The 18731-nt window shown below is 42.5% G+C and overlaps 1 protein-coding gene across 2 annotated transcripts in view; it reads right to left on the bottom strand.

Moving 5' to 3' along the window:
- The window catches only part of SCRN1 (secernin 1), a 35946-nt gene extending 26528 nt beyond the window's left edge, over positions 1 to 9418 (bottom strand). The window contains exons 1-2 of one of the 2 annotated variants that reach the window (XM_035317740.1): positions 9304 to 9418; positions 392 to 551 (exon numbers count right to left, since the gene is read on the bottom strand). In XM_035317740.1, coding sequence (XP_035173631.1) covers positions 392 to 550 — 159 coding nt within the window. In that variant the 5' untranslated portion in view covers position 551; positions 9304 to 9418. Of the gene's footprint in view, positions 1 to 391; positions 552 to 9229 lie in introns of both variants that reach the window. The other variant, XM_035317739.1, reaches the window with a different exon arrangement.
- Positions 9419 to 18731: the final 9313 nt, after the last annotated feature.

An 18731-nucleotide genomic window follows, 5' to 3' on the forward strand; every position in this document is an offset into this window, starting at 1 on the left:
CTACTCCCACTAATGCTTCTCTTTCCTTCTGGTGCCTCAGTCATTGCACCTGCACCACACGCTTTCCCCTCCTCCCGTCTTGTTTGATTTGTCCCCTTTCTTTACCCTTCCACATCTGCTTATCCTTACATTTCTCTTGTCATGTAGGCTACACAGCAGCTCTCTGAGATGTGAATGGTGCCGCCTGTCCGCTGGAGAAAGTACAGCTCGTGTATTTTGCCTCAATTAAACAAAAAAGTTACATTCCAAGTTCACTTCCAAGACTTTCAAAAATCTTGTCTCCTCCCTACTTAGTGAAGGGAAAAAGGATTGCACAATCTGGCAAGGAAAAAAGCAGCATTCATTTCTTCTGGTAACAGTCATTTCACACCACGTCAATGTTCACCCTTACCTCAACTTTACTTCCCGGATCATGAGTTGCAGCAGCAAAGTAGACCACCTCCTGTACTTCATCCCTAGGCCGTGCGGAGTTCTTCCCAAATACCACCAGCCCGTCTTTAGAACACGGGGGAAAGGCTACGAAACAGTAACTTGGAGGAGCTGCAGCCATCCTAAAATAGGAAAGGAGAAGTAAAAACTGGTATTTACCCAATTCATAATTTCATACGTTAGAAAATTATTCATTCTTCCTTGATTTGTTGCAGCCAAGAGACAAGACATTCCCTCTATTTGTCAGTTGATTATTCAGTGGTAGTGGAAGAAGATGCCAGCTCAGAGGAGTCTTATCTGGGTTTAATAAAAACAATAGTGGTGATTTGCAGACATTTTTCACTCAGGCCTCGCAAAGACAAAGAGAAAAAGACAAGATGACTGTACCTTAATGAATCTACCCAGTCCCCATGGAAGGAAAGAAGATACTCTGCACCAGAGCTGTTTGGGAACATATGACCTAGATGTATTCTGCTGACTCAGACAAGTGCAGAGACACAGAAGAATTTTAAATTACTCTCACTGTTCCAATGCAGTTTAAAATTTTTAAAAAGGAAAAAGAAAACATGTTTGAGGGATCCCTGAGGGAGAACAATGATGTAACTAGAAACAGAACAAAGACATGGCACAATTATAGCAAAACCTGTCTGTCGTTTTATCTACTCACATCATAGAGAGACTGAAGCACTAACTGCCCTTTATTTCCTCTGTGGTTTCTCTGCATTGCTGTTCTTAACCTAAAGTTAATTGATTGCAGTTTAGTTGTTTATGCGGGTTAATGTGAACGTTCTTTAAAATGCTTGTATGGCAGCACACACGTTATAGGTGTTTGCAGTGACAAATATTCATTAAAAATCTAAATGGTTTCAGGACTATGACACTACTGTAGTTTGTCTTGTGTACATTGCTATCTGTGATCTTGGAGGTCTCTTCCAACCTAGACTATCCTGTGATTCTGTGACTTTTTTCTCCATTCAGGGAACCTTCTGTAACATGCCTACAAAAGAAAAAGGGGGGTCTTTACTGCTTGTTAAAATATCACTCAACGCACATGTCTCAGATTGTTTCAGAAATCTTATCATTGCATCAGAAGTCCACCTCATTCAAAATGAACAAATATGTTCTTTCTCTCCCTTCCTGATACCCTGAACAGGTGAAAACGTATCCACACATTTGGACTCCTTAGAAACAACCTGCACAATCAGAACTTCCCCCAGGCAGCTGCTAATTTATTTGAAAGAATGGTATGTGCATGGGGGCTCGGGGGTGCACAAACCTGGTTTTGATCATTAACTTGTATGCTCTTCAAACCTGGCATTTTGGTGTGTTTTGTTTTAAACAGTACCATTTGAGAACACGTTTTTCAGACAGAACAGCAGGCTTCCAATGTTAAACCAAAGCAAGAATGACTTTGGATAAAGGCTGTAACACACAGAGCAGCAATTGGTTATGAAGAAAACTCTTAAGAGTTCACCTATTGACTACAAACAGGTCACACACATACTCAGCCTTGCAAAAAAAATCACCAAGAGATGTTAATTGTGTTAAAGGTGTCCTCCACCAACCCGATGGGCGGTGATGAACTGTGTGGGGAATTCACACGACCTTTTAATTTAGGCAAGATTTTATACAGGAACAATCAGCTAGCTGAGTTAAAAATACTTTAGATTACACTCACAAATCCCTTTTTACAGGCAAAATTTTGACCAGTGAGGAGGGACAAGCAGCAATAAGTTGTAATGACTTCTGCTGATAAAAATACACCTGCAAGAGGACACCTACCTACAGGCCTGTACCTTGCCACTAAGTCCCAGCATACTACTGGTTGTAGAGGGGTGTCTTGTGGACACACATGAAGACAAAGCCCCTCTTTGATTGCCATTCTCACCACTTGTGAGTCAAAGCAATGTGATTAAACTGTAGGTGCAAAGCTTTACCCAAACTCCATCACTAATGAAAGCATTTAGTATTTTCAGGTATGCAAACCATGAATTATTCTGTGTATGTAGTGCTTTGTTGGCAACATCAGCATAACTGCTTTCCAATACCCCCTAAGAGTTCACATCACCATTCAGGTAAGGCCACATTCAGTGCTCTAAATTTATCTTCCGTCATCTTGCCAGACCATCCAAAATCTCGAATAATTTGCAGGCTTAATGTAGATACCAGAAAGCAAAATAACTTGTCGTTATTCTAAACACAAACTAAGTGGATTTATTTGAAATACATGAGGCAGCTGAAAGACACTGGCTGTTGGATGTCTGAAGCGATACACAGCACTAATTTTATTAGATCCAGTTCTTCTGCTTGCTTACCAAATATACTACTTACATACCAAATTATTGCCAGGTAGGCTTAAAAAGAAGGGAAGGAATGTTTAAGCACTATGATACTGAGTAAATCAGAAGGTATGCAAGGCAGAGTTTTACAAACCTCCAGACTGAGCAGGTAAGGAAAAGAATTAAAAGTCTGTAGGTATATAATGTTCTACAGAATCCTGATGTCCTCCTTGGCATAAAAGGGGGTCATTTTTATTTGTTACTTTTTTTTAATTGTTCCTTGAAATATACCAACACTTACAAAAAAAACCCACCATTTTTGTAATACTTTAAGTATGAAAGTATGGGTAAGCTACTCCGTTGCACTCCCTAACACACAGTATACTTGGGGCAGATGGGGGGTAGTGCAATATTGGTTGAACACCTCAAGCTGAGTATTACAACACTGCACTGAAAACATGATCATAAGGATAAAGAGCATGATCATAATGATCGTAAGTTAGCACTGGGATCTTAAATTACGTCTGTAAACAGGGAAGTTAGCTAGAAGTCTGCTACAATGTAATCCTACTCAGTTTGCTGAGTAGCAGTCTTTCCTAGAACATCATTTGGTTAATTTTAAATCAAACAAGGACAGCAGTTTCTCAAATACACCCACAGCCCGAGTTTGTTCAGAACACCACCAATCTTCAGCTTCCTTGATCACGTACCCGAAGCACTTTGTTAGCAGCCACCTGTCCGAACAGGAGATTTTTACTTTCCTGCTTCTCCTCCCTCTTTCCTTAGTTCATCTTCAGGCTGTCCTCATTCTCATTTTTGAGCATTTCAGAGAATGGTTCAGGCTGGAAGGGACCTCTGGAGGCCACCTGGTCCATCCCCCCTGCTCACACAGGGCCACCCAGAGCAGCTTGCCCAGGACCATGTCCAGGAAGCTTCTGAATGAGGAAGGAAGGAGGGAGGGAAACCCTACAACCTCTCTGGGCAGCCCGTGCCAGTGCTCAGTCACCCGCAAAGAACTGCTTCCTGATGTTTCGATGGAACCTCCTGTGTTCCAGTTTGTGCCCATTGCCTCTTGTCCTGGCACTGGGCACCACTGAGAAGAGCCTGGCTCTGTCCTCCTTGCATCCTCCCTTCAGGTGTTTATGTACATCAACAAGATCCTCCCCGAGCCTCCTCGTCTCCTGGCTGAGCCGTCCCAGCCCTCTCAGCCTTTCCTTGTAGCAGAGAGGAGCTCCAGCCCCTCCATCACCTTGGTGGCCCTTTGTTGGACAGTCTCCTGGTGTTTTTGCCACACCACCAGAAACCTTCCCAACTCAATACCAAACAAGTATCTTTCATACACAGGAGGAACAGAGCACTCCTCCGTCACAGAACCCACGATAAATCAGGTTAATTTACAAAGCTACCTACTGCTGATCCCCTGAATGCTGCTCTTTTTCCACTGATTATTTGCTCCTCCAAGGAAAGGCAATCCTGAAAACCTCAGAAAACACAGGGAATGAATGCAAATACATCTCCAAGAACACTGTCACAGACACAGGGACATAGTCACTGTGGCATTCTTCACCACACAGGCCTGCTTTTCTCAGCACACCTCAGACATAAGCTCTGACACAGAGGTAAACCTGTGCTGTACGTCGGCATGCCCCAGATGAGCCCGCAGACCAATGGAGTCCAAACTGGAGGAAGGAATGGTTTCATACTGCCTCGCACCGCTGCTCTGAAAGCTGCAATTTGGGACTGAAGTCATCTTTACAAAGTTCAAGAAGTTGACTGCTACAATAAAATTACTTCTCAGAAAAGTATCTTATTCCTGTATGGAGTAGGTATCAACTCTTTACAAGCCCAACTTTCCTTGTTTGCCAAAAGCCCCTGAAGACATTAAGTACAAAGGAATTCCCGGTTTTACAAAGTTACAAAATATGTGAAAACTGGCCTGCCAACAGTTTGAGTCGCTACATCTTACTTCTTTACAAAAGAATTACCAAAAATAAACATTCAATATTACGAGCTATTAGTTTTTGAAGCCCTTCTAATAACTTATTGTTCAAGCAATGCTGGAGCTTATTTCTAAAACAGCAAAACTGCTTTTGCCAACAGCAAGTTCTTTTCTCTGCCTTTCCTTTCAATTGGAAAACAAGACAATAGCTTATAATGAAAGTGCAGCACTTAGTGGAAAGCAGTGGGCAATGAAAAGGATGAGGGAGAGAAAGCAGGGTCAAAAAAAAGGGGTCTGTCTTGAAACTTAACTTGTGCTTACTGAACTGAACCGATATTTACTCCTCCTCATGCTTTTTTAATCACTGCTAGCAATGCCCTACAACTTTATCCCAACAACAAAAAGCTGAAGATGCCCCTACCTCATATCAAACCCTTTGGGTTTAATACAAGTGAGGTTAGCAAGGTTTTCTGAAATGGAAAGCACATTACCTGAGATTTTTTTTGCTTATGAAAATGTCCTAAACAGTGGAAAGACCAAAAGAAAACCCTCTGAAGTAGCCAATCCTATGTATAGAGCTCCTACTTTCCTGACAGGGCTGCTAAACTCTTGCTGATAAGCTCTGACTGCTTTCTGGTGATGACGATGTTTTTGTTTTTGCCTTTTTTTTTTTTTTTTTTGTATACTGCAAAAGGGACCTGAGCTGCTTCTAAACTCCAGAGAGCATATTAAGCCTTTTACAAAGGCATACAATTTGTTTCTGTGGTACGAAAGCAGGACTTTTCCTCACTGTATTTTGGGCTTTTATAGAAGAGAAGCCCAGCTGTGCTAACACTTCTGAACTATTTCAGTAATGTTTAAAGAATCCAATAAATCTGTTTTCATTGCTACCAGGAAGGACAAGCCACCTAATCTGCAGCACACTTTTACAATGAAAAACTCGGAGGCAGCACCTGAACAAGGTTCCACAAATTTGGATTAAGACTCTCTCATGAAGAAGGAAAGAATGTATCAAATGGGCCCCACGTTATATCCTCTTAGGTCTTCCATGTTTTTAATGGGGTGGCGGGAGAAAGGTCAGTCTCAGTTGTGAGAACTGTTGACAGTTCAGCTGTTGGTTTCGAACCAGTATTTTAACCTCCAAATCAAAATGCTTCCTGTGCTGGAGACAAGCTTGTATTTCCATTTCCAAATCAAGCTTAGTGTCTTATGCAGAGACATGTGATCTCTGCATCCTGCAGAAAAGCAATGTTTCCAGAAACAGAAATGAAAAGCAAAATTCATTCAGCTGCAGGCAGAGAACAAAGACAACAATCTGAAAGGCACAATAATAATATTGTTCCCATCTTGGGAGGCACTGAAAGGTTATTTTTTAAATTGACAAATTGGACAGTTTTAAAGACTGACTTACCAGGAAAGAGGAAGGTTGCATTTGTTAGGAAATTAGAAAAGCAGAGATTGTTCCTGAATATAAAGCACAAAACTGCGCCAGATCTGTGCGTTCCTTTGGTTTGGATGTTTCTTCATCAGTCGAACTGTTTGACTCTTTCTTTACCACACGAGACTGGTGATGCCAACTTACCACTTAAGGGTGCCACATCCTACAGAAATGGAGCTCAGCTTGGACTGTCTGTCTCAGAAGATATCCAAGGGGAGTTATCAGCAGCTGAAACTGAGTGAGCCAAGCTCAACTTCTCTACTTTTCTTTAAAGTCACTAGCTCCCCTTGCACATTAACTACATGCTGAAAATGTCTCATTAACCACACCAGAATGCATTACTGCATTTTGGAGAATATTGGGAAAATCTCAAATTTCTACTCAGGGATTTGGGATGGCCATTTTCTCCAGTAGCTTCACTTTTATTTTTGACTTACAAGAAGTAGCAATTCCCTACACAAGCATAAAATCTAGTTGCAATTCAAAGCTTTCCCAAACAGTACACCCCCTTCAGTCATTTTACTGAACAAATGCATAATAGGCCTGGAAGGAATTGAAAACATTTCTCTTGCTGTATATGGGGAAAATTTGAGATGGTCCTGGCAACAGCTGTCAGATTTCTTAAATCTGCCTAGCAAATTAGATACTGGCAAAACTCTTCAGCATTTAGAGTACCTACAAATCATAAGATTTCAGCTGTTAGGGAAGTTTACAGTCCCCTGACCAGCCAGTTCTATTTTCATTGTCTAATATACCCTTACCCATCCTTTCAAGGTAGACATCTTTCAAAAGAAGATGGGATCTTAGTTTTTGCCTCTAGTAATTCAAATTATTTTGATGAAAACTCATTCTATTTAAAAAGAAATGAGGGTCATTCATCCAGAAGACAACAGATTTCAACCTCATTTCCATCATAGGCGGTGCATACAGGGAAAATTCATTATTTATACAAACTTTTCACTGAGCGGATGTCAATGCACTTAATTAAGTCTCCAAGCAGTATCAGAACTATATCCCTTTCATAGCTGCTATTCAGCCTGCAATCTAAGGTCTTATTTGTAACATTCTTAGTTTTGTAGAGAAGGACCTGTTTTCCTGCACAAGCTCTTTGCTTCTGCCACTGAGGCTGAGACCCTGGTTAGGACCTGCTGGCATCCCGAGTATCTCTGTACAGCACACAGCTTCTTAATGAGACATCCTTTGCTGCTGCACAGTATTTAGCAAGGTGGTTTTCCTTTTTTGTAAAGAGTCAGGACAAGCCACTTTTGCTGTTCAGTGAGGTCCTGATCCCTTCACAGGAAGACTGTCCACCTACACACATAACTGCCTATGTGCACTGACTGCTAGTCCTTTCAAATTAGCAACGTCGGTGTATTAACAAGGGATAAAATACAAAGCACCGAAGTACCTTGTTGGAAGTTTCCTCATTGTTTAAAATATATCCCAAAACAACAGTAAATGTTGCAAGACTAGCAACAGAGCTTGTAAATGTACCATGTAATAAAATACAGTGCAGCAGAAACCAGCTACATGAGCACCTTACCGATGCCAATTCCATGCAATTTCCTTATCTACCGAATTTACAGAAAGAGAAGGCCAGTACACTACAGGGATGATGTCCTGTTTCACAAATTTTCAAGTCCATAACAGACAAATAAATTCTTATTGGAAGCTTCAAGCATGAACTAGTACAAGTTTCCCACATGCAAGCCGTGTAATGCATGCACAGTTGCTGACTTTTAAAGGGGAGGGCAGATAGCTAAATTTTACCTTTTACCGAAAACACCAAACTCAGCAAGAGTAAGCAAATGGAGCTTAAGTCATATCCTACTTTACCAGGGAAAAAAGTGACAAATGTCATCCAAAAAATAAAAATAAAAAGGAAACCATCACAAAAATCTCAAACTCCAAGCATCAGAAATACTCTTTTGGGTAGCACAAAACCTACTCATAACAAGGAGGATTTCCATCTACCACACTTGCCTCCATATTACATCTGTGTTTTCTGACTGTCTACATAAATTCTGGAAACTAAACTCCTTGCAAAAGTTTATAGCACTACGAATGGCTTAACTTCAGCCTTGATTCATCCCAAATCAGAGGAAGGCCTGTGTTCCCAGAGATCAGACAAATACATATGATTAAGGGTTTGTTTTGAGGTTTCTGCTTGTTTGGTTGGAGGGTTTGGGGTGCATGTTATGAACAAAATTGCATGCTTAGAGGTGCTTTAAATCCATAAATCTAAGCTTTTAGACCAATCGTCTACACGGTAATAGTCTATAACAGAGCCCCCTTCCCACAAGCTCATACATTTGTTTTCCGAACTATTGAGTAAATTTAACGTAGCCAGCTCACTTGCATCACCGAAGTTACCAAGTCCACTGCAACACAACCTCTTCTCCAAGACTGTTACGTTGAAAGTTTCACGTTTTACAGGTACGGATGGCTTCACTCACAGTTTAAAGAAATTATACATACTGATATATCTCTACATATGTGCACTCATCAGCTCAGGGCCCTAATAACGCTGTCCTCTGCTTGAGATGCTGGGGTAACGAGATCTTTTTTCCCCCTCCCTAGTTATCAGTACTGGAGAAAACATCTTTTTTTTCTTTTTTTTAATACAGGTTAACTATAGCCTCTTACAGCAGCATAAATAGAGAGCTGAGTTTTGCCGACTCTTCCCTGGAAGCACGCCTGCTCAGGTGAACGATCCCACCACACACCTACCTGACAGAACAGCGCGCACACACACGACTGGCACCAAGATTTCAAGGTGACTACATCAAAAGGCACCTTCAAAAAAAAATAAAGGGGGAGGGGAGGGGGGCAGAGAGCTTAAAAACCCGAAGGGAAAGCAGCTAGCGGAGAGAAGACGGGCACCGGAGGGCGAGGGACACCGGCGATGCCGGCCGCCCCCCCGCCGGGGCAGCCATGTTGCGCAGCCCCCGCCCCGCCGCTGCAGGTGCGCGGAGCCGCCGGGGGCCATCGCCGCCGGGAGAGCGGCTCCGCGCCGCCCTCCTCCGCCATCCGCGGCCGTCGGGCTGAGGAGAAGCGGCGGACACCTTCCCCTCCATCCCTCCCTTCCCTCCCGCACCGCCGGGCAGGTGCCCGCCCGCACCCCCCCCCCCCCCCCAACCTCACCGAGCGGTGCGGTAGCGGCGCGGGGACCTGGAAGCCGCCGCCCTGCTCGCGGCGGTAGCGGCCCCGTTACGCACCTCGAGCTCCGCTCCCCTCAGCCTGGCGGCGGCGGCCCCTGCCGGTGGGAGCAGGCGCGACCCTCCCCGCTCCCCCTGTGTGCGCAGCCGCCGCCCGAGCCGCTCCGCCCGGTCCCGCAGCGGGCACGGCGCCGCCGCCCCGCCGGCCGTCCCCTCAGAGCCGGCCCCGGGCGGGCCGGGGGGCTCCGAGCGGCGCCGGGAAAATGGCGCCCGGGAGAGGGAGCGGAGCCCGCGCACCGCTCCCGAGGTCTGGGGAGCCGAGGGGGTGGCCTCGAGGGCCGGGGGGTCTCTGCTGGCCCCAGGGTGTGAGGGAGCGAGGGAGCACCTTCGCATTTAGGTTCACGTTTTTGTCTCTGTCCTCAAAGGAGCTCGCTGCTTGCTCCACGGATGTCATCTCTAGCCCTACTCAGCGCAGGGAAGGGGCTGCCGTGTTTGGTGGGAAGATGGAAGGGGTGAGGGAAGCTGGAGAGTAGGACTGAAAGGCAAAGATGAGCCTGTAGGCAAAATACTAAGCATTAAGGATTATAGCTTTTCAGCATAAGAGCAGGAAGAAGCAAATAGGTTGGTGTAGCAGTGTGGAACTTGGTGAAGGCACATAAAATAAATCTGTAAAAGTGCTTTATGTCCGTGTTCAAGAGTTTTGTTCTCTACACTGTTGCCTCCTGTCACAGGTTTTTGTGCTTGTAGCCAGCAGAACTAATCATGGGCTCCCTACTGCTGCACAACTTTGTGGTCAGGTTGGACTCCTCAGGACATTTGCTTGTCTTCCTATTTCTCTTCAGCAGCCTGATTCGTTAACGTGGTCCAAGCCAAGCAACACGTCTGCAGAATCAATCACCACAAAAAACACAGGAGCAATGGTCACTCTGAATTTCAGTTAGTACAAGTCACTTGCTCCTACCAGGTAGGAATCAAGACACTTGAATATCACTTTGCTTAGCAGATCAGTAGATCTAGTTTAGTAATCTAACAAAGGAAAGACAAGAGGGCAGGTAGAATCTACACGTGGGACCTTACATGAAAAGAGAATTTAGAAGGAAGAATCCTGGAACTATGTACAGAGAAAAGAATTTCATCACCTCAGGAAACAGATGGATTCATGGGTCTGCGTAGGTTCAGAAAGGATGGGTCATCTTTGGACACTGTTGCTGTCAAACATAATTGCAGACCAGAAGTTGTAACTTCATTAGGTAACCAAAATAATTAATTTCCCTTTCCTAGTTTAAATCTCAGTGAATGTAAAATACTCTGACATCTACACCTTTTGGGGGCTGTATCAGTAACCTGAATAGGCACTAATTTAGAAGTAATTACTTAGGCTCAATGCTTTTTATTTAAAAAAGGGCTGATCAGTAGCCTCATGGAGCCCTTGGTACTCCAACATCTTCCACTGTGTATTTTAGACAAGACTTTTGATTTCCTGTGCCGTCAGTTTTCTGCCATCAGAACTATGGTTCAATATGTTGTGCAATAGAAAAAAAGTCTGGTTGTCGCCTCCTTAAAATATCTGACTGAGAGGTGGTTTGAATCACTTTAATCAATACTGAAAAACTGAGGATTTTATACCAATTTAATTGTAACAACTTCAATTTAACATAACGACCCAGATTCCTTGCTCTGGAATTACATGAAGGATGAACTGTGTCATAGCTTGCTTCTCAGAATCAGAAAGATAGCTGATGAAAAGAACAGGTGCAGTTTAAAAGGAGTTTAAAATTATATCCTGCGACACACCACTTCCATTACCCATATTATGCTCACTTAGATGACTAAGTCTATTCTCCTAATTACACTAGAGATGATTATGGCTGAATATAATCCACCTAAGAATTATTAGACTGTCTACTGAATGATTAAATACTGGCTACGTAGAAGTTCTTGATGCTTCCTTTCTGTGTAAGCTGTCATGAACTATGTAAAGCACCAAGGATGAGTGGTTAGAGCATGGCCCGGGCAGGCAGGAGATAATGTGGTGTATGTGTGTCGTTCTGCCATGAGCTTGCGGCTTGGCTTTGGATAAAACTTGTAACCTCATGGAAATTCAATTACCTCACAAATGAAATGCAGAAAGCATTTAGTTACAGCTGCATCTTGGAAACCTTTGAGTGGAACTGCTGTGCAAACAGAAAATACAAAATTATCATAATTTGGACAAAGCCATAATGATTATTTATTGATTATTTGCTCATCATCTTTAAGAACACGACAGCAGAATTTATGAATATACAAAACAAATGTTTATTCTCTTGTAAAAGATTAAATGGGGTACAATATTGAAGGAGTTCAGAACACATCTTTACAGAACAGAAATTCAAAGAACATTTGTTCTGTTTTATCTGTGAAGAGAGAGAGACCAAAACCCAAACAGAGTAACACATAGCTTGTTACAGTTTATTTTTGTTCTTTAAGCACCTCCTCAGTTGGAGAACAAAGCCTGTTCAGCAGAACTAGTACCCCAAATCCTCAGCATAAATCTATTTGATTCCTGATTTCTGAAATACTTTCCTCTGCAAGTCAGAGAGCAGACACGCAGGCATACAACTGGGAAACTAGTTTTCTCAGCAGTTTGGGAGGAGAGAAGTTGGCTTAATGCAGACAACAAAAAAGATCATCCAAGTGTTTCAATTCTATATGAAAATGTACCGTGATAGATTTTTGTGAAAGACTATCAACAGCCAAGAAATCCCTTTTGTTGGTATTCCTTTCTGACATTTCAAGCCACCATCTTAGTCTTGTTCTCTCTGGTGGAGCACTGATTCAGAGCACATAAAAATCAGATGTATTTGGGTTATACAGAAAAAGAAAAAAAAAATGAAAAAAAAAAAAAAAATGACCTGCCTGCTGCTAAGTCAGAATTCTAAACCTCTAGCTGTAAAGGCATTCCATGGAACTTAAAGGATTCCACTTGCAGTTAGTTATGGGGCAAAAATCTTCTCAAATAGAGAAAAGCCAACCCTGAGTAACATTGGAAAACCCTGCAAGCACCTAGGATCAGAGTTACACCAAAGGCCACTATAATTCAAATGACATTATGCAGATATAAAGAGCAAAAAGTATCAATGATACTGGCATTTCTTTTTATATGGTCAGCAGACTGGAGAGATGAGAATACTTCTCCCACACTAAAGGTTGTTTCATCCATAACAAGGACAGTGGGTGGTAAGTGGAATATTCTGATATGAAGTAAAGATCCCACCTGCTGGGCTCAGCAAACGTTCAAATGTAACAGATATGAGAAATCCTGGGTGCAGCCCCCTTTATCCAGTTATGCCACTGAAGATAAATCTATGTAAATGGCTGCAGCTGTGCGTACGATGTCATTGCAGGCACAAAGGCAGGCTTAGATGCTGAGCTTACTCATGCACCACAGAAAGTAAATCATTTTTCCATTGCAGAAGTGACATAAGTGATCACAACTGCTTAGCCATGTCGTGGGGACAGAGGAAGCCAGTGTGCCACCAGGATTCTGGGCACGTTGCAGTAATCCTCAGGGTCTAGAAACCTATTGGACTTAGCACTTAACCACACAACTTAGCACCCATTCAAAAACGTTGCTTCTTTTCTGGATGATTGGATTTACCAAAAAAAGAAGAAAAAAATCAGTCTGTTGCTTAATTTTTGTAAATGTTGTAATTTTCCTTGTTTTAACGTATAATAACACATAATAACCCGTGACTGCGTACTTATTTTCATAACTCTGAAAGGTATCACAGGACATATTTATTGTCATTGGCTTATAAAGTCTGTGGTATGGACCTGTAGGTTTGTTTTTTTTTTTAGTGTGTTACAACAGCATCTATAACAACGAACTCTCAACTAAGTAAATAGTTGAGGTAGGTGGAAGGAAATCTGTCGTTCTGAGAAAAGAAGCCAGTTATATTAAAAAAAAAAAAATAGACATACAACAGCATTTTTTATGAAATGATCCTGCTTAATCCTGATATATGCTTTCATTGTTACTGTGCTGCCTGTGCAGAAATGCTTGTAGCAGAGCAGTGAACTGGAAAAGTGGTCTCACTTCCCTCTGCAAGAAACGTGCTATATAGTTATAACCATGTGCTATATAGTTACCCTTATTAAAATTGTATTAAAATTCAAGCACATCGTTTGTCCAAGTTTAGCATTATTCGTAAAATTGCAACAGCTTAAACATCAAGGCATAAGATAAAAACAGTTGTGGCGTTATGCAGGTGATGGAGGAATTTATTGAAGCGACTGCATGGTATCCAAAACAGCTTTATATTGTGTCTTAGTGTGTCATGTCCGAATAATCTCTGCGTAAATTGCTGCAAATTAAATCACAGCACTTAGCGGAAAGATTGGACAGTAATAAAAGGGACAGAAAATGCCACTCGGTGATGTACCAGCCATCTGGTGCAATGCAAAGAGCGCTCATTCAGAGGAGGTTACAGGCTTCCAGGAGTTACCACAGCAACAGGTCTGCTGAGCACACTTAGGAGCGAAGCGTGTGGCAGCAGCCTCTGTTCACCATCGCGTGCACCTCAGATGCTGGGGGCTGCAAACAGGGCATGTCGTGTCTGGGAGGCTCGGGATGGGTTTCTGCAGCTCATACCAGTCAATAGCTGCAGGTAGGAAGGGACCTCTGGTAACAGAAACGCTCCAAATTCAAGTGAAAACAAAGGAAACCAAAGACATTCTTTTGGTTGCAGCACTTGCAAAAGGATGGGAAAAATATAGTTTAAAAATATCCGTGACTGAGTGTTTCTTTCTGAGGAAAGAGCTCCCAGCTATACAAGTGGCCTGGCCCACAGTGTGTGACTGGAAAATGGTAGGTAACAGGAGATTTACCCAGGAGTTTTTAAACTTCCTTACACTGGCTGTGGCTCTCAGCCAAGAAAAATTGGATGGTGCAGAGAGCCATTCCCCTCCCTTTCTTAACTTCTCTCCCATTTCTCCCCACCGCAATAGCCCCTGGTGTTTTCTCCAAGCCTGCACTTAGCTTCACCAGGGGCAGCAGTGTGATAGCAGGGGCCTGGCTGATGGCACTCTGGTTGTCCATAGACATCGACACATCTCCGTGCTGCTCTCCCACAGCTGCCTGCTCAAAAAGCAAGGTGCAAGGTTAAGGTTGCCTTCACACAGCCCTTGGGGCTATAAAAGGGTGTCACGGTGAGCCCAGGTCAGCTATAGCAGGATGTGGGCACAGAGTCACTAATAACATTTTACTTTGCATTTATGGGATGAAAACCTGTTCTCTAAAAACATCCCAACGGATTAGAGACCAGAGCTAAGCTGTGCTATTTACTTCCAGAGAGCTGGCAGGCTAAACATGCAAAAGAAATGGGTATTACCTCGTTTATTAGCCAGGGAAAGAAGCAGAAGAGAAAGCATCGGCTGCTTTAAAGAAATTTCAGTGCCAATAAAATGTAAGAGGACAAGACTGACTTAATGCTTTCAGTCAGACTCTCAGATGAGGAATCAATTATCCTGTGTCATTTAATCTCCTTAAGCAGGTCACGACAAACTAGAAATTAGAAGCATTGCATCTAACACAAAGAGCAGCTCTTAGTGGTAGTTAGCATCCAGCTCAGAATTTTTAAATTAGAGGAAAGCATAACTGGGATTTGGGAAGCTCTGAAGAGCTTGATACACCAGATTTCAGCAGGCAGAGCCTACTATTTTAGTAGTGGCTTTGTTCATTGTTTACCTAGTGGAGATGCTGAGTAGTTATAAGGGGAAAAAAGCAAGCACAACAAACCTGTGTTCAACACATACAATCCTACCAGCAGTACACACAGATAGTAAAAGCTCCAGAACATGATTTCCCCCTGCTGCCCCTTATGTCTCAGTTCAGCCCTTGTAGCCCCTTTGTGGGAAATGAGACAGACAGAGCTAAGGAATACACAGAACACATACTAAAAATTGCTCTCACATCCATAATGTGTTCCTAATAACATTTTGAAAGGGATTTCATTTAGTAAATAGCAAGACAGAAAGTCTTAGAAGCAAGCCTTCAGAGCCATGGTATTCAGAAACCGTGCACAAAATTATTTACCTGACATGCTTAAGCTTCAAATGATCATACCTATTCGCAGCAAATTTCTCACCTAAACCAACCTCCTGCATTATTTTTTTTTTTTATATCCGTCAAGATAGCAGAAATACCACAGGGCTTCCAACTGGGGAGAAGCTGCTTCTGGAACTCAAACTCCCAGAAGGAAAAAATGTGATGCCAGAGGTGACTCCCATCTGAATCCCCTGCAGGTCGGGAAAGCTGACTGTGAAGGTTCTTGTCCCTGTAACAGATACAGAGCTTCCTGCTGAGCTTCTCAGTTACATTTATGGAGTTAAACTGTTGACATAATCAAGCACAAACATAAAAAACAGAAGCAGGACAGCTAAAGGAAGATCATTATTTTGTCACAGTTGTTTTTTCTACATGCCAGAAGAAAACTAGGACGCAGAATGTAAGCATTATGATTAACTTTCAGGAGAGGCTAAAATTATCCAGGATTACACAAAACTAAGTAGGTTCTGGTTGTTGCGTGTTTATTTCCTGTTACCAAAAATGATTCAGTGTTAAGGATTAAGGAGTCAGGGCTGTTTTATTATTATTATTTTATTATTATTATTATTATTGGGTGGGGGGGTTGATTGCTTTTTTTTTTTTTTTTTTTCAAAAGCTCTATGATGAGGCTGATGTATTTTTAAGAAGACATCAAACTCAGCGTAACTGTTCTGAGTTCTGTTCTTTAATGGTCCTTGGAAGTGTGAATTTAGCTTTGTTATAACAGTAGAATCCACACGGAAATTGTCTGAAGCAGTGATTTCTAACCAAAGCCAGATCAGGAACCAGCCTTATAATTTCCACTACCTGCATCAGTGGCTGCTAGTATTCTTTCTGCCAAGGAAGCAGATGCCAAAAAGACTGAGGAAACAAAACCTTCTGCATTTCTCGCATCGCTCTGCATACTTCCACCATCTTTTGGCGTATTTCCCCTAATTTTGCTGCTTTCCCCAGAAACGTCCCAAAGCAGTGAGCTCTCTCCATCCTGCTGATACTCACCTGCCACCTGAAACTGGGATTTCTGGAGGATTAGACATCCTCCTATCTAATGGCAGAGCTTTTGTGGTTTGGGGAAGCAAGTATTACAAAGACAGTTGTAATTTAAAGGCTGACCTGTACCATCTATTTTTGCGTTGAAATACTCGAAAAACATGCCATGGATCATTTCAGTTCTAAGTGTCATGGACGAGAAGCTACGATAGCAGTTTGTTCAGTGTGTACTTAACACTGCAATTTTATGACCTCGTTATAAACCAGAACACCTCGATACTGGGAATGTTGCTGACAGCACAAGGACACGAGGTACTGAAAAGCAGAGTTAGAACTGAATAAAGCAGTTCCTATAGCTTCAGCACTGTTTGCCTTGTCAGTTGATCTCAAAGAAGAAAGCTTTAGAAAATATCTCAAACTGTAAACAGCGTTCCTGAAGCTTTGCCAAAAGCCTTCTTGTGTCACTGCATTGCGAGGATTTTCAGATAAGATGAGCTCTGACGGCTGCTTCGACTGCTTCTGTACCTACAGAAGGCAGCAACTCCTGTAATTGCTAGGTAGTAGCTCTGAATGACAGGCTGCCATTCTAAAAATCATCAGTGTGTATTTTCCTAGGTAACCATAAAACAAGAAATGTGTGAAGGAGGCTATAAACTTTAGGAGGAAGAACAATCCAGTACATGCTCACAACACTGTTTTGAGCCATCTCCACTTTTTCAAGTACTGCATTTTACAGACAAGCATTGAGGGTTTGTTTCTTCGTGGAAATATACCTTGCATTTCACAAACAAGCCAGTCTAAATGTTGCTGAGTGCCACTGAAGCTCCAATATTCCTCCTCCCTCATAGGGCAGGCAGCTGCTTGCCTCTGCTCTCCTGCAGGTAGCTAGCTGGCTCCTGCTGGTACTGCAGCAATATGCCCTGTGGATTAACAAGCAGATGCAGCTGAGAGTAAGACAGGCAGTGATATTTCCACCTAAAAAAAAAACATCATCTTCACAGAAGGACTTGAATGATAGCAAATGGTAATAAAGTTGCAGTGGCTTCTCAAATCTGCTGCTAATTCTGCAGTTTTGAAAGTTTGTTTTAGCTCAATTTCAGAAAATGTACCACAGCCACCATGAAAAGCAGTAAAATCAAACCTCATCCACTCTGCCATATATCTGCAAACACCAAATAGGGCATTTCAGTTTGCAGCTTTAATAGTCTGCCGGTATTAACAAACTGCCTATGGTACATGTTTACTGAAAGCCATTTTTACGAAATACTTTAAAAATCTAAGATGATACACATTTCACAGTATTCTCTGCCTCCCAACTCCTATTTAATACCAAGGAAACACTTGGTCCTCACTGAAGAGGCACACTAGCACCCATTAAAAAATGCTTGACTTTTAAGTATTTGGCTGGTGATCAGGGGCAAGTTTTATTTCATGTTTGTATGCTTTAATTCCCCAGCCAGATGTTCAGAGAACATGCTAAACATTGCAGACCCAATCCAAGCCTCAGTTCTGCTCTCCCCAGCAGAGCATACACAGCATTTGCGATTTGGTGGGTTGTTACCAGCCATTCCTGTGATCTAAGCAAGACTGTCTTAAGGGCCACCTTCATATCCCATTAGCCATCCTTGGCCTCAGCTGCAGTAATTGTCTAGGCTCCCCACGTAGCTAATGGAGAAAGACAGGTACCCCTGCTTGATAAGGCATCTATCCTGACACAACGTGAACAATCTAAGTGTGATGAGTTGCTCCCAAATGCCTAGTGCTCTAGCGACTTTAGAAGAAATCAAGACACCCAGCTCACATACAATGTTAGGCAAGCTGAATTTTCCAGAGTGATGAGGAAAAAAAAAAAAAAAAGAAGAAAATGTTATTTGCAAAGATAAGACTGGTAAGAAGACATAAATAAGGAATGCTTACTCATTATTTCCTCACGGGAACGAGGACAAGCAATGAGCATAAAAACAAAGGGAAGCACTATCCTACATTGTCCTACTGTGAAACTCATGGCCATAGAACGCTGTGGAAGAAAAATTATAAATGGATTTAAGACTAGATGGCACAGTGGAGGGAAGAACATGTATGAGGTCTTGAAACCAAAATATGTGACCACAACTCCACATCGTGTAGGTCATTGGCCACAAAATGACAGATGCTTGAAGAACACAAAAATTTCACTCCTGCATACCTTCACTTAGTTTTTTTTTCCCCAGAAGAACAATGACTGTTTACAGCAATCCTTGATGCCCATATACAGCTTAACTCTGTCTAATAAAGCAGTCTTCTAATGCTTACTTGCAACACTAGGTGGCAGGGAGAACAACTAGCTCATCTAGTGCATCAAGAACCTGGAAGGCAGAGCCCCACTTGGCACTAGCACAATCCATCAGTGTTGATTTTGTGTAACTGGATT

The sequence above is a fragment of the Oxyura jamaicensis genome, chromosome 2, assembly GCF_011077185.1.
Source record: "Oxyura jamaicensis isolate SHBP4307 breed ruddy duck chromosome 2, BPBGC_Ojam_1.0, whole genome shotgun sequence".
NCBI lineage: Eukaryota > Metazoa > Chordata > Aves > Anseriformes > Anatidae > Oxyura > Oxyura jamaicensis.